Source organism: Sylvia atricapilla, chromosome 24, assembly GCF_009819655.1.
Source record: "Sylvia atricapilla isolate bSylAtr1 chromosome 24, bSylAtr1.pri, whole genome shotgun sequence".
In the NCBI taxonomy this organism is placed as follows: Eukaryota; Metazoa; Chordata; class Aves; order Passeriformes; family Sylviidae; genus Sylvia; species Sylvia atricapilla.
In genome coordinates, this window is record NC_089163.1 from 3159650 (window position 1) to 3181298 (window position 21649).

The window sequence follows — 21649 nt, forward strand, 5'->3', positions numbered from 1 at the left end:
GACACGTAAGGACAGAAACAGATTTGATGCAGATGAAGGGAAGTGGGAGGTTTCAAGAAATTCTGCCTTTCGAGAAACCCTGATAAATCCAAGCTTATTCAAACCACACGGAGCGGGCGCCACGGGCCGGCTCCGCGCTGCACGGCCACAGCTCTGTGCCAGCAGCTTCACCCTTGGAAGTCTCCTCCTTTCCCACGGGCTTTGCTCGATCCAGAGAACAGCATGGTTAAAAAGACAAGAGAGGTAGATTACAGTCATGATTAAAAGCAGATTAGTCATCTAGGCTTCGATTTAAAAAAAAAAAAAAAAACCAGATTCCAGAAGATGCCAAGAGGTTGCTGCTTCCAAAACTAGCTTTTCCAAAAGTCTTCTCCCTCCGGAGCGGGTGTGAGTGCGTGTCCCTGGACAGAGCTTGGGATTGCTACATTATTCCCCGTCGTGGGACACCGGTATTGCTGTAGGCTGGAGCAGGCGAGGTGAGGGCAGACTGCAGGGTGGTGCTCGTGCTCTTGGGGCATGGGAAGCTACTTCCGGAGGTACCTCTGGGCCAGGATGGCCGCGTCCAAAGGGTTCATGGGCTGCGCGTCGTGGCCCAGGCGCCGCACCGGCGGGATGTTCCCGAACTGCCGCTTCTGCAGGAAGCTCTTGGCCTCATGCAAGGTGTTCTTCTCCTCAGCCAAGAGCAGCTGCTGCCTCATGTAGTTCTCGAATTCGTACTGGGAGCACTCCTCTGTCACCTTCACCTGCAGAGATTGACCTGTCAGAGCCACAGCTGGCAGCCCCACGGCTCCTCTGCTGGGCCTGAGCTACCACGGGATAACTGGGGTCTTAACGCAGGAAATGGACCTGCTGCTGGTATGCAGGCAGGGCTCCTCGTGAGCTAGCAGTGCCACCAGGACACAGCTCTGTCCTGACATGGCTCCTCCCAGCCCTGTGAGGCTGCAGCTGCCTGACCCCTGTCCCTGCAGCACCACCACAGATCCTGCACGGCTGTCCTCAGGCAGCCAGGCCACGGCCGGCACTTTGAGCATGAAACACACCGGCAGGAAAACAGGATGTTTGCTCCCATGGCAGAGCTCACTGGGAGCCAGAGCCAACACTGCTGCCTCCTCCCAGCATTCCCAGCTGTCTGTGCAGGAGTGAGCACTGCTGGGAGCAGAGTGAGCTGCTCTCATCAGCTCCGGGGCCGAGCTCACTTCCTGGCAGCTCAGCCAGCTGGATGTGCCTCTGGTCCCAGCAGCATCGGCCTTTCCTTCCGCTGCACAACATGAGGCTGTGTCCTCCCCACCCTCCCCTTCCCAGCTTGGGGACACAATGGGTGTCATCACAGCCAGACTGGCACAGCAGCACAGAAAAAGCAGTTCTGTGGAAAGCAGGAAAACCTACCTCCTGGGGGTTTTCAGGATTAGCCACTTGGTCGTCTATGTCCGGCACCACTTGCAAAGGGCCGCTCAGAGAGGACATGGACTGCCTGCAGGAGAGCACAGCACTGGCATCCAGAGCATGGCACGGCTCACCCACCCTCACCCAGCCCCAGGGTGATCCCACTGGCATGGCCATGGCTGCCACAAGCATTTGCACAGGCCTCTCCAGCTGTATCCATCAGCACGCTGTGGTGTGGACACACGGGATTTAAAGGCTTACTGCAGCTCCCAGAGGAACTCTGGCGAGGTGAGCCAGCCACAGCTGGAACAACACAGCCTGTGGCCAGAGACAGCGTGTCCTGTCTCTCCCCTTGCACATACCAGGACGCTATGATGGAGCTGAGGGAATCCAGCACTTCAGAAGCCGTCAGCCGCTGCTGCGGGTCCAGGACCAGCAGTTTCCGGATCAAGCACACAGTGTTCTCTGAGACCCGGCCATCCCTGGGAGACACAACACGTGGTGAGCCTGGGGTGGGCACAGTGATGGCAGGATGGACATGCTGGGAGCACAGGCCAGCAGCTACAGGAGCCACCACTGCTCTGAGCCTGCCTCACCTTCTCCAAGCTGTCCCAGCCCTGCTCCTGCTTCCTACTGCACAACAGGCTGCTGTCAGTACTGCTGTGACCCTTGGGGTGCTGAGGGGAGCCCCTGCAGCTCCAGCTGGCCCCGTGAGCCCCCCGTGGCCAGGCAGGAAGGGCAGGCTGTACTCACTCAGGGATGGTGTACTCGGCAGCCTTGATTTTGCGGAAGAGCTCCTGAGGTATGCTGTCGTAGAAGGGGAACTGGCCGTAGAGCATGGTGAAGAGCACCACCCCCAGTGCCCACATGTCGCTGGGCTTCCCACGGTATGGCCGGCCTGCGGGGACAGGGCACACACAGCCTGAAAATCCTGGAAAGCACAGCCTTGGCAACCCCCCTCACCTCCCACAGCAGAGGTGCTGAGTAACCCCCACATGGGACCCTTTTTCTAAGCACTAACCAAAACAAATAGAGCCTCCCAATTAATGACACCAAAACTCTTTCCAAGGCACATCCTCTGTGAATGAGCAAATTGTCCATCTCCACGCAACTGTCCTCCTGTTCCCTATGGAGCAGGCATATCCCTGTTGTGGCCCTATCCTCCTGTTCCCTATGGAGCAGGAATATCCCAGTGGTGAATCAAGGGCATCAGGTAGTTGTAACTGCTGTGCTGGGGTTTCCAGGTCAGTGTCCCTCGCACGGGGGCACCCAGTGTGCAAGTCTGGGTCAAGGGAGAGAGAATTCAAGGACCAGGGAGCACAGGGCAGGAGGAGGCAGGAAAGAAGTCCAGGCAGGGTAGGGCTGAGCTCATGAGAAGGATCTCTGACTGGGAGGGATCTAGCACACAGCCACTGAAGCCAGATGTAACACCACAGTGTGTGTAGGAAGCTACTTTCCTGCACAAAGACATTTAGACAAAGATACCAGACAAACCCTAACCCAAGGCTGCTGCAGTCTCAGGATTCACCTGATGGAAATGCTGCTTCCAAGCCCCTTTCGCCCCAATAATCAGCACTCAGCAGCATGGACAGGGTCACAAAACCAAACCCCAGTGCTACAGCACAGCACAGGACTCAGGGAGAGACTTCCTCTGACTCACACAGTGAGTCACTGCTGCAGCATTTGGTATTTGTACTAATTATTCTTTGCTTTATATGCTCAGAAAAAGGCACCTCTCCCTCCTCCTCCAACTTTTCCTGCTGTGACATTTCAGCAGCCATCCCTCAGCAGAGACAGCTTCTCCTGGAGACCCACAACAATGATTAATTCCTCAGGCGTTCCAGCTTCCCCCTGCACAGGAGCACCAGCAATACAGAGGGATGCGCCAAGCCTGAAGGTGGTGGTGACGTCTGGAATGTCCTCAAGTAACTTCCCCCTTGATACTTGGAGGGGAACTGCAGACTGAGCAATTTTGAAAGAGCATTTTGGAGAGCACAGGATGGGCCCCATGGGAAGGGCTGTTGGCAGACACCAGAGGTGGGGTGCAGCACGATGGCAGTGAGAGCCAGGCTGGGCAGAGCAGGATGAGTCCTGAGCTAAGGCTGTGCTTTAAAGGGTCTCACAAGCAGCAGCCTCAGCTGTCAGAGATCAGCCAAGACAGCCTGTTCAGTGCTCCGTGGCCAGTTACACCACAAGAGAGCCCTTAGAAGAAACATGAGAAGGTAGCTGGAGGCCTGGATAGATCAGCACCCCAGAGCAGAAAGGAGCAGCCCTTTGTAGCCTCCTTCGGGCACTTGAGCCACAACTGCTCCAAGCTCCTGCAGAGCAGTTGGTTTCTACCATCCATCTGGTCACAAGGCCCTCAGGATATCCTGCAGAACAGGAAAGGCTTGCAAAAAAACCCCAGGATCCACCTCCTTGCCTGCCTTTGCTCCCTTCCTGGCCAGGAGGGGAGCGCCTCAAACCTGCCTGGCAGATCACGATGGAAGAGCTCAGCTACATTTACTGCTGCTGCCTGCAAACCTGACAAAACATCTCCTGAGGGGAGTCCACTGGGGCTGCATCTTCCAGAACTGGCTCTCCCTGAGAGCATTTCTGCAATACAGTTGCTTGGGATACCAGGAACAAGTAAATCATGTGTTAATGCCTGACATCTGGATCTACAAGAGGGAGAGGCTTTGCATGCCCAGTCCCAACCTGTACATGCACCCTTCAACACTAATCTGGCTCATCTGTATGAGAAGAAAAAAACCCCAAAATGATGCCTGGATCACTACACTGACCCAGAACCAAGACCACCCCTGCCTGCTCAAAGTACACGAGCACAGAATCAATCACCAGGTTGGAAGAGACCTTCAAGATCATCAAGTCCAACCCAGCCCCAACACCTCAACTAAACCATGGCACCAAGTGCCACATCTAACCTTTTTTTAAACACCAGGGATGGTGACTCCACCACCTCCCTGGACAGACCATTCCAGTACTTTTTCATCCTTCTTGTAAAAAACTGTTTCCTAATATCCAGCCTGTATTTCTCTTGGTGCAGCCTGAGGCTGTGTCCTCTCCTTCTGTCAGTGCTGCTGGAGAAAGAGCCCAGCCCCAGCTGAGCACAGCCACCTTTCAGGGGGGTTGTAAAGTGATAAGGTCACCTCTGAGTCTCCTTTTCTCCAGGATAAACAAAACCCCAGCTCCCTCGGCAGTTCCTCAAAGGTTTGTGTTTGTGCCCCTCACCAGCCTTATCGCCTCCTGTGGACAACAACGTCCTCCCTAAACTGAGGGGCCAGAACTGGACACAGCACTCGAGGTGCAGCCTCACCAGTGCCAAGTACAGGGGCAGAATGACCTCCCTGCTCCTGCTGGCCACACCATTCCTGATCCAGGCCAGGTGCCATTGGCTTTCCTGGCCACCAGGGCACACTGCTGGCTCATGTTCAGCTGCCTGTCCATCAGTGCCCCAGGTCCCTTTCTGCCTGGCCACTGTCCAGCCACACCATCCCCAGCCTAGAGCATGGCAGGGGTTATTATGGCCAAAATGCAGGACTCAGCACCTGGACTTAATAAACTTCATCTTATTGGACTCTGTCCATCCATCCAACTGCTCCACGCCTCTCTGCAGAGTCCTCCTACCTTTCAAAAGATTGACACATGCTCCCAAGCTTAGTGTCACCTGTAAATTTACTAATGAAAGACTCAATACCCTCATCCATGTCCCCAATACAGATATTGAACAGAACTGGTCCCAGCACAGAGCCCTGAGGGACACCACTGGTGACTGTCCCCAGCTGGATGCAGCACTGTTCCCCACCACTCCCTGGGCCCAGCCGTGCAGCCAGTTCCTAACCCAGCACAGAGTGCTCCTGTCCAAGCCCTGGGCTGCCAGCTTATCCAGGAGTGTGCTGTGGGAGACAGTGTCAAAGGCCTTGCTGAAATCCAAACACACAACATCCACAGCCCTTCCTGCATCCACCAGGCGAGTCACCTGGTCATAAAAGGAGACCAGCTTGGTTAAACACATCCTACCCCTCTGGCTGGGTCTGAGACACTGGCCATCCTCTAAGTCCTGAGTGATGACACTCAGTATAAACTGCTCCATGACCTTACCAGGTGCTGAGGGCAGGCTGAATGGTCTATAATTACCAGGATCCTCCTTCCCACCCTTTTTGTGAATGGGTGTCACACTGGCCAGCTTCAGACATCTGGAACCTCACCAGTGAGCCAGGACTGATTGTAAATGACAGAAAGCAGCTTCATAAGCTCATCTGCCAGCTCCCTCATCACCCTGGGATGGATCCCATCTGGGCCCACAGATTTATGAACAGAGCAGAGCAGAGAGCTCATGGAGAAAAACCTCCTGAAGCAACTGGACAGAAAGCACAGCTGTTCCTGATGGTCCCATGCACTGGGAACAGTTAAAGGCAGGAGGACACCAAGGAAAGCTGCTCAGTGCTAGAGCCAGACTCTGCTCAAAGCCTCTGCTGGAGACCAGGCACAGGCCAGGCTGCTGAAGAGGAAATCCAGCCCAGACTGCTCTGGCCTGCTGTCATCATTCCTTTAATTTGAAGTCACTCCTCTTGGCTGGTCCAGAAGCTGCCCAGAGGGTCACTAACTCCCTCCTGGAAGTGAGCAGCAGCTGGAGGAGCTGATGCTCTTAATGCACAGCTGGAATACACTGACATCCTGGTGGGATCTGGACTGGCTGTCCCTCGGGCCCAAGGCTTTACCTGCAGCTTAAAGGGAGCCTCAGGAACTGAATTTTGACACTGGAATCAGAACATGTTGTCTGGAGTCAGACTCAATTGAGAACAGCCAGATTTGAATTAGCTTTGAAATTCAAACAAGCCTTAAGAAAAAAGTCAGGCTCACTCCTTCCCTCCAACTTTCCCAGCTTAAAAACTAGACAAGTCTCCTAACTGGACCTAAATTAAGAGGCTCTGCTGAAGGTACATATGGGAACACAACAAGTGGTTTTAGTTATTGTCAGGAGGCACAAATGAGTGAAATCAGTGTTGAGGGGGATTCCTACCGCTGAGCACATCTGGGCTGATGTAGGCAGGGCTCCCACGCTGGTCCTTCAGCAGGTCATCCTCACTCACCAGGTGCTTCCCCAGGCAGAAGTTGGTGATGGTGATCCGGTGAGTCCTGGGGAGAAGCACAGGGTGTCAGGGAACACAGGCCATCCTGCACAGACAGCAAGCTGACTCCAGAGCAGGGACTGCGCCTGTGGGGCTTTCTGGGGAGGTTGAGGTGCTGGGAGAAGACCCACAGAGCTGTAAAATAAACTTCATGCCAAAGGGGAGAGATTCTGTGGCTGCCAGCAAGGCTTGCAACGCACCCACAGGGGCAGTAAAAGGGTCTGTGACAGCTGTGACAATGTCTGGGTGGCCTGTGTCAGCGTGGCTGTAAGCACAGGGTGTACCTGGCTCATCTTGCAGCCACACAGGTGCCTTGTCCAATCTCCCAGGAGCATCCCAGCCTGCAGCACCAGAGCTGCAGGATCTGCCCCAGGTGCTGCCTCACCACTGGAGGCCATGAGTGTCAACAAACTGAGGTTTATTTTAGCTGCTGATTCTGCCCTGCACTTCCCAGCTGCCATCCTCTCCACACAGAATTTTCTGGGAGCGAAGGGAAAACACCCAGTGGAAGCTGCCCCGTGCCTGGCCCCTGAGCACTGAGTGTTTACAGACACCAGAGGAGCTGCAGAAGCTGTGATCAGACTCAGCACAACCATATCTGTGCCACTCAAGATTCCCACACAGAAGCCTGGTGGCAGTTCCACCTCATCCACAGGACTGCTCCCCACACACAGGTGTGCAAAACACAAAGCCTGAGCAACACCCAAAAACCTCACAAAGAAAAGGGAGAGCTGCAGGTACACAAAAATTCTTTATTAGTTCACCCCTACTTCCCTATGGTACTGCCAGCTCCCATTAACGATTTTTCCACTGAAAGTGAGCTAATTACAAAACTATTGTTCCATTAATCTTCCCTGTCATTCAGATAATTTGGATTTTAACTTATAATGTAAAGGTGTGAGTACAAAAACACTGTCTGGAAGATTTCTTGAAAAGTATTTCACAACTAGAGCCTGAGAGAATGGATTAAGTCAGTCACAATAATCAGGAAACATTTCCAGCCAGTCTCACAGACAAATGAAATAGAACCAAGTGTGGGTTGGCCATGGAAGAGCTGGTTATTAAAACAGACAGACTTGTGTTTAAGAAGTGTTAGCTTCAACTGTCAGGAGACTTCCCTGGCTGAATAACAAGCTGCAGGATTTGTTAAGGCTTTAAAAGACTAAGTGTTCTATAGGACACTGAAATGTTCAAGGTTGCTTGGTTCTATTTAGTCCCTGAAATTTGATCTAATCTGCAATCACCCAACTCCTCTTGCACTGGCTAATGGGGAAACCTGAGAGGCTTTAATGTCTGCGGGGAAAGAGGTGTGAGGGAGCCCCAGGTGGGACCTGCCTGCCAGGCCCTTGCAGGGCCACACTGTTACCTTCATTCCCTGCCGTGAGAAGGGACCTGGCTCTTTTGTGAGCAGAACAAACGGCTGTGCTCAGCCCCACCGGCTGCTCCTCTCCATGGAGATTGCTCTGACGCCTCTCCCACCCTTCCCCGTGACTCACTGCTGCACAGGCTGCAGCTCTCCCTCACCAACGCTGAGTAAAAAGCAAAAGCAGAGATGTAACACAAAGAGTGACTCTTGGCAAGTGTGTTCAAAGCTTCAAATACCTCCCCTGCCAGTGGGGCCCTGGGTGCAGCCCCATCGGTGGGGTGCTCCCCTGCACACAGTGCCCAGAAAAGAAGGGAAGTTCTGCATGGATCCTTTAAAGCACCAACCTTTGTCTGCCTCTTCCAGCAAGGAGGAGAATCAAAGCAGCAAGCAGAAGAGATTTATCTTACAGCAGCTCTACAGAAACAACTTGAAACAACTTAGAGGTGGCCCTGAGAAGCAGCAGCTGCTGCGTGTGTGTGTGTGGGGGGAACCAAGAAGTTCAAGCTCTGTAGATAAAACCCATTTTCTTTCAGTGTTAGGGAGGAGAAAGCAGCAAGCTGTGAGCCCAGCAAACCTGCAAGCTTTGTAGACTCAAAGCCTGCAGAACTCCAGCCTTCCCGCTTTTTATTCATTCCACAGAAACCCAGACAGTGTGAAAAGGATGAATTCCACTCATTCTTCAAGTTAGTGCAAAATATTTAGTCAGTAATGTAATCCTGGAGCAGAGGATCTGATCTGAACTAGGCTGCCAGCTAAAGAACACAGACCCCAAGGCACAGAGCAGCTCCAGAGAGCCACCAAGCACAGCCAGGCCACTGCACCCTGCCCTGAGTTCCTGCTGAGCTCCTGCCCCTCTCTGGGCTGGTCCCTCCAGGTCTGCACCAGCATCCAGCACCTGCCAGGCTCCAGAGGCTTGTGTCAAACCAGCAATGGAACAAGGGAGCCATTTCATACACAAATACACACTGGACAGAAGTGCTTTTGTTTAGATAAGTCAATATTTCACCGCTAGCAAAAACACAGCAGTGCAGCAGTCAGATCTAACACTGCTGTGATTGTAGGACAGCCAGCAGGGCTGGGAATGCCTTTAGCATGATGGAGGGTGAATGATGGGAACAGAACCAACCACCGCGGTTTTTTGGTTCCTTTTCATGCATATAAAATCACTACTTCTCTTGCAGGTTACTAAATTACTATAAAATTCAGTTTTCAGCAGTTGGAATCCGAAAGGAAGTCCTGACAAGGGGCCACTAAGCTGGGTGGGAAAAGTGAACTACCTAGTTTGGGATAAAATAGTTTAAAGAGATTGATTTATATTACTTTGAGCTATTTTGTGTTTTTGCACAGCCTGCTTCCCTTTCCCTCACCCTCCTGCACAAGAGCACTCAACAAGCGCTGCTTTTGGCTGTGTTTGTATTAGAAATCTGCTTCAAGGAAGAAACAAGACTACTGCCAGGCTAGCAGCTCTCCAGCACACTTACCTTTTGTTTAGCACCATGTTTCCTAGTTTCAAGTCTCTGTGCACAATATTTTTCTGAAAAAAAATATAGGAGTATGAGCAAAAGCCTATTTGTTTTAGAAGTCTAGATTTTATACTTGCACAAGAGCACTAAAAAGAAATCATGGCGTCTGCACTGTCTGAAATAATCCAGGCCAAGGTTTCAGGTCAGGTTCCACCCTGAGTACTTTGTGCCCTTCACTTTTGATTGTGATCAGGACAGAACAAGCAAATTTGCTACTCTGAACACAAAGACAGTCTTAGTGTACCTAGAGACCTGAAACTGAAGTGTCCAGCCTTGGTCAGAGCAATCTGATGAGCATTCCTTTACCAGACTCATGCTGCAGTGCCCTGTCAAGGCAGGACACGTGTCCTGTGCCACAGGGGAACGAGTCAAACAGCAGCAGAATCCATTTTTATTACAATAGTTTCTAGTTCATTGATCTCAGAACTTGTAGCTCGACATTCTGATCTCCAGTCAATTCTTACACTGTGATTTATTTTGCTTTGCAAAGAAACAGTTTCTGTTTCCTGTCTTTGATCAGGCTTTGCTCTCCTCTTTGACTGCCCCTGTCTGAGGTTTACACACTGTGGTTCACCTGCCCTGCCTTCAGCCCAGCTGGGCCCTCTCCACAGCCCACAGACACCACATTATCATCCAGATACGTGAGGAGCAGGGAGGGAAGGGACTTTAGGGCTTGGGGCATGAGGTCTCCTGGAGAACACTGTTAACATCCATGCCCTGTAACCTGCCCACTGCCTGCCCCAGGAGGTTTTGAAGCCATCTACTATTCTAATGTGGGAAAACTCTGTCTCCCAGCACTGGGAGGGAGCTCTCTTTCCAAGCTCTCACCTTGTGTAATGCTTCTACCACTCGTACCACGTCATAAAATATCACCACGGTCTCCCGCTCGCTGAGTCTCTTCTCTTTAATGACATAATGCTGCAGATTGATCAGATCTGCTGTTTTATCACTGAAATCATGAGCACAGAGACAGTCCAACACCAGGCAAATGCGCTTCTTCATCTTCCTGACCATCCTGTTGGCTTCAAGATCTTCTATGATTTCACAAGCTCGGTCCTGCGGGGAGGCAAACACAGCAGCAACTCCTCAGGGAAGCTCCAGGGCACATGCACAGAGCCTGGCAGAATAAATAACTGGAGGGGGATCTCAAAATAAGCAATCACAGTGCTTTGTCTTTGTCCCGAGGTAGGATTTCAAAAAGATACAAGAGCTCTGCCTAATAAATCACAGAATTCCAGGCTGCTTTGGGTTGGAGGGAACCTTAAGTTTCATCTCATTCCATCCCCTGCTATGGGCAGGGACACCTTTCAGTATTCCAAATAACTCCAAGCCCTGTCCAACCTGGCCTTTAACGCTTCCAGGGATGGGGCAGCCACAGCTTCTCTGGGCAGCCTGTGCCAGGGCCTCCCACCCTCACTGGGGAAGAACTTTTCCTAGGAGGAGGAGGAGGAGGAGGAGGAGAAGTGCAGAAGGCAGAGGAAGTTTCTGCTGTGTGGCTCTGTGTGCATGGCAGCACTAGTGCTGTTTACACACACAGAGACCTTGAGCTGAACCCTGGACAGCTCTGAAGTGGAGCAGCCTCTGAGAACAGAGGGATCCAACACACCATTCATAAGAAGAATGGAAATCTCAAGGCACAATTAGCAGCTCTTCCGTGACAGTAAACAAGACACAACTGAATTGGACATTTCACTTATTTAAGGTTTAGTACAGATGGTTTCAAGTGAAAAGTGTGTTGGCAAGATGTAACCAGCAAGTCAGGCAATACCAACACCCAAAGCAGTAATTGCTATCAGCTCCTCCTATCAGTAAACAGCCCTAAAGTCACCAACAGCAACACAAACTCACACAAAAACTGTCCAGCACAGTGACTGGTTTAACTTGCTGAAACAGTTTCTTGGCTATTTGTGCCCTCTTACAAGTTATAAACAGTACAAAAACCAAAAAGCACAAATTTAACTCTAAAAGGTGCTAATTAATTTGCCAATGAAAGAGCTGTTGCTCTGTTTGAAGGGGGAGTCCTGAGTGCCTGTCCTGTCTGTGAATGTTCTCACAGTTCCCAAAATCCTACTGTACTCTCCAGAGCTCCTGTTGGCAGCAGTGGTTAACCTCAGAGTGCTGCAACTCGGACACGCAGGAGCAGGGTCAGCACAAACTGTACATTAAACAAAAGCAGCTCAATCCATCAGCAATCCCTGGCATTGCCCCAGCCTGGATGGTGACCAAGTGTACCTGGAAGAGCCCGTGATGATGGACCACTCCTTCCTGGTTGTGGAGCAGGGAAAGTAGAGAATACTCCGTGTGCAGCAGCATCTTGCCCTGTCGCTCCTCCTGGGTTTCTATTCCTTTATCACCTCTTTCTTCTAAGGTGAGAATCTTCAGGAAAAGGGAAAAATGCCTTTACAGTTCCCAGAGGCAGACAAATGCCCCCAAGCCCTCCCTCATTTTTGGCATTCCCGTGTGTTTAGCAGCTGGTGGAACTGCTCTGATGGTTGTGGCCTTGCCACAGGCCTGTCTGAACTCAGCACCCCCCGTGCAGAGTGCACAGCAGCAGTTTCGTTACCACGGAAAGGTGGCTCTTTGCAAATATCCCAGTATGTTTGCAGTAACTCCCTCCTGGAGCTGCCCCGTTCAGGTACAGATCCAAGGGCTCTGGGAGAGCAGCAGAAGCCTCATCTCAGGGCTGATCTGGGCACAGATCTGTGCCTGGCAGAGCTGTCCTGCCAAGGGGGAGCTGCAGCAGCTCTGTCCCACTGCACTGGTGCAGCCCACACCACTCACTCACTGCCCAAGTGCTTCTGCACAAGAGCTGGAGAGCCCTGAAGGTCTGGGAGCCTGCAGTTTGCTTACCTTCAGCTGATAAAAGTCATCTGTCCCGTCCTTTCTTGCCAAACACTGAACAATACTTGGCACAGGGGAGTTACCTAAACGTGGACCTACAGCACAAAGCAGAAACAGACTTGTTTTCCCTCCAGCAGCAGTGACTAACCCGGGTTACATCAGCTGTCACTAGTTATGTTTGCTTGCACCAAGTTCCCTTTTTTGCATGAGCTTGAGTGCATTTTCACAAATCTTAAGGAAAAAAAAAAAAAAGGGTCTTGAACTCTGAAACCTTTTGGGATAATGTTTCATTTGTTCCCCGAAGAAACATTTATCAAAGCCCACACATGGCCTAGCCGTTTGCAGAAATCCTAAATTCTGCATGCCTGAACCACACAGCTATTACATTCACAGCAACACCCATGGCAACTGCTACTGCCACACCTGGGAACACAGCTGCCACCTCTGCAGGGATGGCTCAGGGGTGTCCAAATCAGCCCAGGTTTCAAGTTAACATACAGTCTCTACTCCTCACTTGAAATCAGTCAGCTTCAGTTGATTTTCCATTGGTTTCCAATACGAAGGCTATGATTTTTGACAATTTCTATATGCAGTTCTGAACCAATTCGAGCAACTCTCCAGAGCTGACAGAGTGGCCTTGCCTTGGTACATACCACTTTGGGTGACCACTAGTGAATTATTAAGTTGCCCCCACGCTGATGTGACAATACATTCCAGCTCAGCAGGGTCGAACATCTCCACACAGCTTTAATCAAAAAAACCCAAGGAATTTGGTCTTCTTTAAGAATGGAGTTTAAAAAATTAAAAAAAAAAAAACAAAACCAAAATAACAAAAAATACCCAAGGGGGTAAAAATCAAGATATCTTATTTCTCTCCCAAGCCCTGCCTGCCTTTCAGCATTGGCATCCCACGTCTCCTCAGCTTGGCCAGCTGCAGGAGCTCCCAGGCTGCTGCTCTGCACATCCAGTGACCTCCACTCTCAGCTAAGTTACACACCTGCCTCCCCTCATTCCAAAGGGCCTTTTGCTTTCAGTTTGGCCACCAGCAGCCACCCTGCCAACTGCAGAGCCCCCTCCCTGCTTACCCAGGATGAAAGGACCTGCTCTCTTGGCGTTATTCCCCGAAATCCCCGCGCACAGAGCCTTTGCTTTAGCGGATGTTTCCCCGGCTCCTCTGTCTGATGCTCGCCGCTTCATCCTTGGCTCTTGAGAGAGAAGAGAGATCACATCTCATCAGCCACCGAGTTATTTTTCTCCTGTTAGCCCCTGATTTCTACTGGAAGGCTCTCACCTACGGATGCACTGGTGGCTCTGCCTACTTGTGTGTCTACACACAGCCTTGGTTCTGTGCTGACAGACCAGGGGTGGGCTGCAGGCTCAGAGCAGCTCTCAAGGCATAAATCAGCCTCGTTATTCAGGGCAACATTTCCTACAACAGTTGTTTGAGAGACATAGTGGGAACAAGTCAAGATAATTAAAGCTTGTTTTACAGCAAAAACAAGTTTTGCAAATTAACATATTCCAAGAGCTCTGAAAGAAGATGCCCAAGTTAGCCCTGTGTAGGGGTGTCTGCTGCTGCTGCAGCCTTTTGGGGGTTCCTCCACAGAGGATACACAAGAGGAATTGCAGCCACCCACTGAGTCCCTCAGAGGCTCCAGTCTGCTCCTCAGACAGACAAGAATGCACAAAACTGACCACAAAAATTAGTATCTTTCACCTTTCCCAACAAGGGCATAGAAAACAAGCACAATAGTTATTGTGAGATTCAGTTCACAATGTTTTTTCAAAGAGGTATTTTTAGACTTGGAAAAAAGTCCCCTCTCTCTTTGTGCTTCTTTAGGCTCTGACCTTATTACATCTCAATCTACCTACATCCAGTGCAGCTGGAATTTGGAGTCCAGCACATAAAACCTTGTCACCTGAGCCTCCATGTGCAGGAATCAATGCTTTGTTTAGAATGAACACACTATTAAATGCTCCAATGGACATTCCAGTGAAAGGCAACACTGGTGACAATGTGGATTTTCCTGAACAACCACTATGGGCAAAAAGCCATTTGATCTATTAAACGTGAATCTCATGGTTTGCATCCAGGAATTTATCCAAGGTCCATGCATCACTACTATTCAGCACCCACAACTAAAAACTAAACTACCTCCTCCTTATTCAGGTAGTGCAGAAATTCTGATTTCCAACGTCCATTTTCTGCTGCTCAGAAATCTGAGAATAATTTGCACAACCAAGACTTGAAGGGCCAATAAATTCAACGTTTATGACTAAAACATTTCCTTCCCTAAAGAAAAGTCTTGTTTTAGTTTAGCTGGAAAAGCATCTCTCAGGTGAGCTGCTGGGTGTGGTGTGAGCTCTCCACATCCATCAGCTCCAGCCAGTGGAAGTTCTGCTCCCAGTACAGCTCCTCTCCATCTCTAGATTTTGGAAAATGGCTTCAAAGACTTTTGCAAACATCTACACATTCAATGTCTGTGTTTTCACTTTTTAAAGATACTTTGGGGGGTAGGTGAGAAGAGGAACCAAGCACAGCTTCATTTTCTTACTCAAACCCAATCTCAGGAGTTCTTCCCTAAGACGTTACTACAAAAGACAGGGGAAAATATTTTTTGGGTTGTACATATTTGCTTTGGAAGATCCCAGGTGTTTCACCACATAAGAGATTGATAAATCACCTCCCTGTGAGTGAAGTTCACCCTCTGGCAGTCCCACCCTTTCTGTGGACACAGGCTGATGTCACTGCATTGATTCATCCAGCAGCACCTGTCCAGGACCAGCCAGGAGATAAAGGGAGGAGTCTTGCAGCAGACTTTGCAACCCTGCACTCCTGACTCCCAGCACCTCCACACCTCCACAGAGCAGTGTCACCATCCCAGTGGGCTGAACAGGACACAGTTCTGACCCCCACGTGCTCCTTGCTCTGCTCATTCTGCATCCCTGACCCAACATCCTTATGAATTCCTCCTCCTCTCCTGGTACATCACCACCTCTGCTGGAAACATGTGAGTAACATTTCCTCTGGAGAAACCCTCTGCACAGGAACTCTGAGATAAACCCGTTGTGCAATCCAGGCTGGAAGGGATTGCTAGTGCAAATGGTGTTACTGGAATCAAAACAATCTGAGGACTCACGTAGTTCAGCATCAACTGTATCGTTACTCTTCTTCCAAACTAGGTTTTCCAACGTCTCAGGAGGCAGGAGTCATCACCTTGGAGAAGGCTGGATGGGTAAAAGGTCGAGGACTCTGTAATGTGAAATGAGATATGCTTGATGCTGCAGTTCTGGATTATTCTGATTATGATAACACAGGATGCACTGAACCTTTACAGCCTCAAACACCTCTGTTTGTTTGGGCTCAGAAAAGGATTGAAGCTCCTGGTGAGAGAATAAAAGGGCTCTGGAAGTTCAGTCCCTGCACTGCAAGACAAACTCTCATGTCACCCAAAGTGATGGAGGACAGACCTTTGGGGCAGAGACAAACACAGGCTCCACTTCAGTCCCTGCCATGCCACACCTGCTTGGCTTAACAGCATCCCAAACACCTGACTGAGCACCAAGAGAGTCCTTGCCACCACCAGCAGCTGTTTGTCACACTAGGAGTTAACAGAGTTCAGGGCAGACCATTATCTGATATCACTGTCCCTGGGATGGAGTGTTTTAAACACGGGTTTGTCCTGGTTCCTTGCAGAGATGTAGGAGGCTCTCTCTCAAGACTGATCCTGCTGATGTTAAAATGATTGTTTTTCTTTTCTGTCTTAAGAACTGTGAAGTCTCACCTGTTTGTGAGCAGATGCATCCCCTCCCCTCAAATTCAAACTGAATCAAACCACCCTCCTCCCTTGTCCTGTCATTAGAACAAAAATGGTCCCTCACACAGACACAGTTACAAGTCCAGCACAAAAATTAATACTTAATTTTGATACAACACATGGGATTTATAAAACCTTTCACTGGAGAAGCCAGACAAAAGCCTCTCACTGTGCTAGCTACGGCTTGAACAGAACTATGAATCAATTAATTTGGAGACCTAAATGCAATGTCTTTTAATTATGTAGCTTAAGGAAATTGTTTAATTCCTGAATTACTGCATGTCCCAGTGCCTGGTGGAACAACAGTGGAAAACGTGAGCTGAGGAAACTGCCCTTTTCATCCCAGAATAAGGAACAAGCAAGTCCTGCAGTCCAGCAGCCACAGCTCAGAGCTGGAGCTGGAAAAGGTACCTTTGGGGCATGAGCAGGATTACTCAGCAGCACAGAAACCACTCATGGCTCCAGAGCAGTTGATCGAGCCCCCAGTGCACTTTCAGGGGGTTTGTCTTGCACTAAGGGCACAACATGAGCTCAGTGATGGTTACACTTCTTCTGTGAGGACTGGGAACCCCAAAAATGCTCAAACCCACTGCTGTGATGAGCTGATTGTGGTGAATAGGGCAGTGGATGAGCAGGGAACCAGCAGCAGGTGACAGAGCCCCAGAGCACCTGTTGGAAGTTCAGGACTGCTGAGAAACAGCTTCAAGGGGCTCACACCATTCCAGGGACCTGCCTCTGGAGCCAACAGATGGGAGACATCCTGCCCCTCACTGCAGCAGACTCCTGCCCAGCACTCCCTCCTGAAACCAAAAGCTGTAGCAGCTGGGATGAAGCTGGAGAGCTGCTCCACAGGTTTTTGTCCCTCTCTGTGCAGCCTTCATGTTCACAAAAATGAAGCTAAAAAATGGAATCACACGAGCAGCATCAAGCTGCACCTTTTCCCACCCAAATACCACAGTGGGCAGTATTTACCAGTGACAGTTAATTCAAGGTCACATTTAAGCCTGGCTCATGGGAAGCTGCTGTGTTGGATATGACCTAAAATCCTCCATGAGCAAAACATTAAATGGGTAAAAGCTGGAGCACAGCCCAGCTTCCCACATGGAACACCACAGGTCGGTGTCACTGCAAGGAGCAACAATCCCAGAGTTGCCTCACTCCTTCCCGGGCAAACCCGGCCAGAACAGCTCAGACCCGAGTCATCAGCACTCCCAGGGACAGAGCCTCAGTTCTCACTGGAAAAGCTTCCCTGAGAACAGGTGGAGTTTGGATCAGGCAGGCCTGCAGAGGAGTCACTGGCTGGGGGATTAAAGGGAAATGTTTTCAGGGCAGATCCCAAGGAAAGCAGGCTGTTGCGTTAAGTGTATGAAATTTGGTCAAAAACACACCCCTTGTGTCCCAGATGGTCCTCAGAGACCAGAAGCACATCCAGAGACACTGAAGACCAAGAACACACCATCCCACCCCGGGAGCAGGGAGAGGAGAGTCACCCATTAAGTGTCTCCAAGAGCTTTTTAGCGTTTTCTTCTCAAAATGTGAAATTTCTGCCCAGCTCATCCACAGCCCACCCTTATCCTCTTCCTCCCATGTCACACACAGCATGACCTAGGGGGGGAAATTGAGCAAGAAAGTCATGTGTGATAGCATATACTTCATGAAGCTAATGTGCATTTAAATACTTAAATGACCCTTAATCAGGCAAAAGTTACTTTCTGGACATAGTGTCCTTCAAAACTTCAGTCACAAGACTTCTGTTTTGTTCTTCAGTGCCAGACCAGGCCCATCCTGTCTGCGCTGTCCCTCCTCCTGCAGCCAGCTCAGCCTTCCTGACATCAGCCAGGCACAATTTCATCCCTAAAGACAATGTGGAATGCACAGGGGAAGCCTCAGCCCTTCCCTGGCTCCTTGCTCCTCATCGCACACGTGCATGTGAGGAGCAGGAATGGGGGGAATCGGGGTGGGCTCCACTCCTCTCCCTCTGCACAGCGTGGGGGAGATTCCCTATGCAGGGATGTTAACATTACTGAAGGCTCTGGGAGTTGAACTGTTTCCTAAGAGAAGTAACAATATATATATATATATATATATACACATATACACAAAAAAAGCCCATTGGATGACTCAGTCCAGCCTGTGTTCCGCTGCGCTGCCCTTCCGGGAAGGGAAGCCTGCTCCCGAAACGGAGCCCTGACTCACAGGGTTCTTGGAACTGAGACTCATTCAACTTCTTCCCTAAGCGAGAAGTTCTCTCAAAACCAGGCACAGAGTTTCTCTGCCCACAGGAGTAGGAAGGATCCCGGGGCACTGGAGCAGCACGAGGGGCTGGGACAGCCCTGTGCTGGCAGAAAGGCACCCAGGGAAGTCTGGACTCGCTCAGCTCTACAAACTGGGGGACAGGAAGACCTCTGGCAGCCTCTGCTGAACCACCCCACTGGAGATCCTCCTTCCTGAGCCCAACCTGCGGATCAGCTGAATCCCAAGCACATGAACAAGGCACAGCCAGCACCTGGGAGCACCTACAGCAGCCCAGCACACCTTACCTCTGCTCACATCCAGCTGTGGTCAGTCTCCAGCTCCTCAGGGACAAAAAAGGCTTCCACAGGCTAAGTCACACATCAGGGAAAGCAAATTCCATCCCAGCTGCCCCCCCTGGCAGCGGGGGAAACTCTGAAGCACAGGGTTCCAGTGCGTAATTACGGCGCAAGCAACAAGCCAGGCTTTCTTCAAGCCCTTCTGATGCATCAACACATGAGATAGCCAAGGACTCATCTCTGGGAGTTCCCTCTTTGGTTACATAAACACCAACCTCAGCTTAACCCTTTCGTGCTGTAGCACAGGCCACATCCACCAGGGAAAATCCCCATTCCAGCCCAACATCCTCACAGCAGGAGCCTGGAAATGCAGCTGCAGCACTTGAGGCTGCACTGCTGCCCCAGCACATGAGTCCCTGACCTGGTCTGTGCCTGTGATCAGGCCGTGTTCACATTCCAAACCCCACCAGGGGTGAGGGGTGGGGTGTACTACAAAGTTTTATTTCTCATTTATTGCTTCTGACACTATCAATGTGCCCTAAGCCCCTGCAGCAGGACCTCTGCGTGCACAGAGTGTGCTGTGACCCACACACGTGCTGACACTTCCCAGCGAGGTGTGGCTGCAGTTTCTCACAGCGGTGACTCACCTGGCCCTACCTGGAGACAAACGTGTTGAAGTTACCTGCACACACTGCCAGGCCTGCACTGCTGGGGTCTGCAGTGTGACAACACACTGATAGGAACTGCACACTCACAAAAATATTAACCAAAACAGCCTGTTTCACACATTAAATGACCATGGACACATAGAGTCTACTCTGTCCAAAGAGCTCCCAGGCAGGAAGGAGACACACAGTGTACCTGCCCAGAGCACCTGGAGCCTCTGCACAGGTAACACCCCCCTGAGCTCAGTGGGCAGCTCAGGCACAATCCCCAGGGCTGTCACTATAGTCACAGAATAGTTTGGGTTGGGAGGGACATTAAAACCCCTTCCACCCTCCTGCCATGGGCAAAGAGCCTTTTCATTATCCCAGGTTACCCCAAGCCCCATTCAACTTGGTCTGGAACACTTCCAGGGATGAGGCAGCCACAGTTTTTCTGGGTAACCTGTGCCAGGGCCTCCCCAGCCTCACAGGGAAGAATTTCTCTCTAGTATCCCATCTAACCCTGCCCTCTGTCAGTGTAAAGCTATTCCCTCTTGTCCTGTCACTTGAGGCTCTTGCAATTAGTCTCTGCCTATCTTTCTTGTAGCCCATTCAGGTACTGGAAGGGGCAGTTATGTCACCCTGAAGGCTTTCTTTTCCAGGCTGAACAACCCAAATTCTCTCAGAGCAGAAGTGCTCCAGTCCTCTGATCAACTTGGTGACTCCTCTGGACTGGGTCCAACAGGTCGATGTCCTTTCTGTGCTGAATTACAGCACAGAATGAGGCTTCCCTTGCCTGTTCCAAGCTCTGTAACATCCTGAGGGTCACAGCCCAGCTGAACTTTGCTTTGAAGGACCACTATTATGTGATCAAACCCTCAGCATGGATACCACAGAGAAACAATCGAAGGATGCAGCATGAACCCTCCAGCAATGGGGAAATATATCCTGAATCCTGCCTGTTGCTGGCTCAGGGCTCCATGGCAGCAGGTGAGTGCTCCTGTGCTGTCCCTCGGGTCACACCTCACCTGGGTGCCAGGCACCTCACCTGTGCCTCACCATGTCCCTGCTGCCTCAGAGGAGCTGGCTGTCCCACAGCACATGGCAGAGGGGTGGTGGCTCAGCCCCACCACATCAGGCTCTGCTCCGACTTCTCCAGCTCCCTCTGGACATGGGATTGCAGCCCGAGACCCTCAGCACACCTGGTCATACCAGTGGATGTTAAGCCCATACATTAAGGCTCTAAACTAGAAAAGAACTGAATCCCCAACACTGTGCAGCACATTCCAGCACAGCCTGGGCAGGAGGGAGCAGCTGGATGGGCACATGAGGAACCCTAAACCCCCGTGTCAGGGGGTGGAGATGCTGTCCCTTGGGGTCCCCCCAGCAGTGAGCCCCTTCACACCCTCAGTACTGCACAGGCACGGGGCTCCCAAAGGCCACGACAGAGAGGGACAGCACCTGGCTCTGGGGGTGGGAGGTCCCCCAGCCCCCTCAGCCCCTCGGGTGAGCTCCTGCGGGAGTGCAGGGCAGGGTCTGTCCCCGGCTCGACACCTGCTCATGTTACTCACCCTCACTGAGAGGCACAGCCCTCACCTACTCACTGCTGAGGCACACGAGGCTCCTCCTCGGCACAGAGGTCCCAAGAGTCTAAATTCAAAAGTTCCTGCCCAGACTGGAGACAAAACCAGCCCAAACCAAGGGCTGTGCCTCCTTCGGCCCCCCGGACCTGCCCCTGCGCTGCTGCCGGGCAGAAAGGGACCAAGGAGCGATTTACCAAGGGGCCTTTTCAAACCCAGCCCCCAGCCGGGAGAGCACCGGCAGCACCGAGCCGAACCGGGAGGCCAAGCCGCCCCTAACCACCGGCACCTGGGGGCTCCCCCGGTCCGGTCCGGTCCGGTCCGGTCGAGGCCCGGCGGACAATCGGTACCACCGGCACCGCTCCCCGCAGGGCCCGGCACGGGCTGGGCCAGCGCGGGGCTACGGCGGCGCCTCCCGGACACGGTGCCCGACCGCCCCCTCGCACAGTGGGACCGGGATGGTGACGGGTGCCGGGACCATGTCCCCAGCGCTCAACCCTGATCTCTGCTTCCGTCCTCATTCACCGACGGCCCCAGTTCCCTCCCCCATATCCATGGTCCCGGTTTCCCCCGCTCCCTCTCAGCCCTCACTCACCCATGGCCCCGGGCCCGGCCCGGCCCGGCCTCGCTCCGCTCCGGCGGCCGCCTGGCACCGGAAGTGACGCGCCGCCACCGCCCCCCGCCGCCAGCCCGCCCCCTGCCGGCCGCCGCCAAGACGGGGAAACGGCGGCGGTGATTGGACGGCAGCGACAGCACGGATGGTGATTGGAGGAGAGCGCGGGGGACAGGACCGGCTTCTGCGGCGAGCTCTGATTGGTTGGGCACCGCAGC

The 21649-nt window shown here is 51.8% G+C and overlaps 1 protein-coding gene across 1 annotated transcript; it reads right to left on the reverse strand.

Moving 5' to 3' along the window:
• Window positions 1-248: 248 nt before the first annotated feature.
• Window positions 249-21538, reverse strand: STK40 (serine/threonine kinase 40). Its single transcript, XM_066335383.1, has 12 exons — window positions 21414-21538; window positions 15386-15498; window positions 13331-13450; window positions 12255-12340; window positions 11637-11780; window positions 10233-10460; window positions 9363-9415; window positions 6407-6522; window positions 2137-2281; window positions 1746-1865; window positions 1387-1471; window positions 249-743 (listed from the first exon to the last, which is right to left on the reverse strand). The coding sequence occupies exons 3-12, from the start codon at window positions 13440-13442 to the stop codon at window positions 525-527; spliced, it is 1308 nt and encodes a 435-aa protein (XP_066191480.1). The 5' UTR covers window positions 13443-13450; window positions 15386-15498; window positions 21414-21538; the 3' UTR covers window positions 249-524.
• Between the last annotated feature and the right edge of the window lie 111 nt (window positions 21539-21649).

Excerpts from the sequence above, each read along its gene's own strand:
- STK40 (XM_066335383.1), bottom strand. The coding sequence starts at position 13,442 with ATGAAGCGGCGAGCATCAGACAGAGGAGCCGGGGAAACATCCGCTAAA. Across the intron at positions 9,416-10,232 it reads TGGTAGAAGCATTACACAAG|AAAAATATTGTGCACAGAGA; the intron begins GTGAGAGCTTGG and ends ATTTTTTTTCAG. Across the intron at positions 2,282-6,406 it reads CAGCCCAGATGTGCTCAGCG|GCCGGCCATACCGTGGGAAG; the intron begins GTAGGAATCCCC and ends CTGTCCCCGCAG.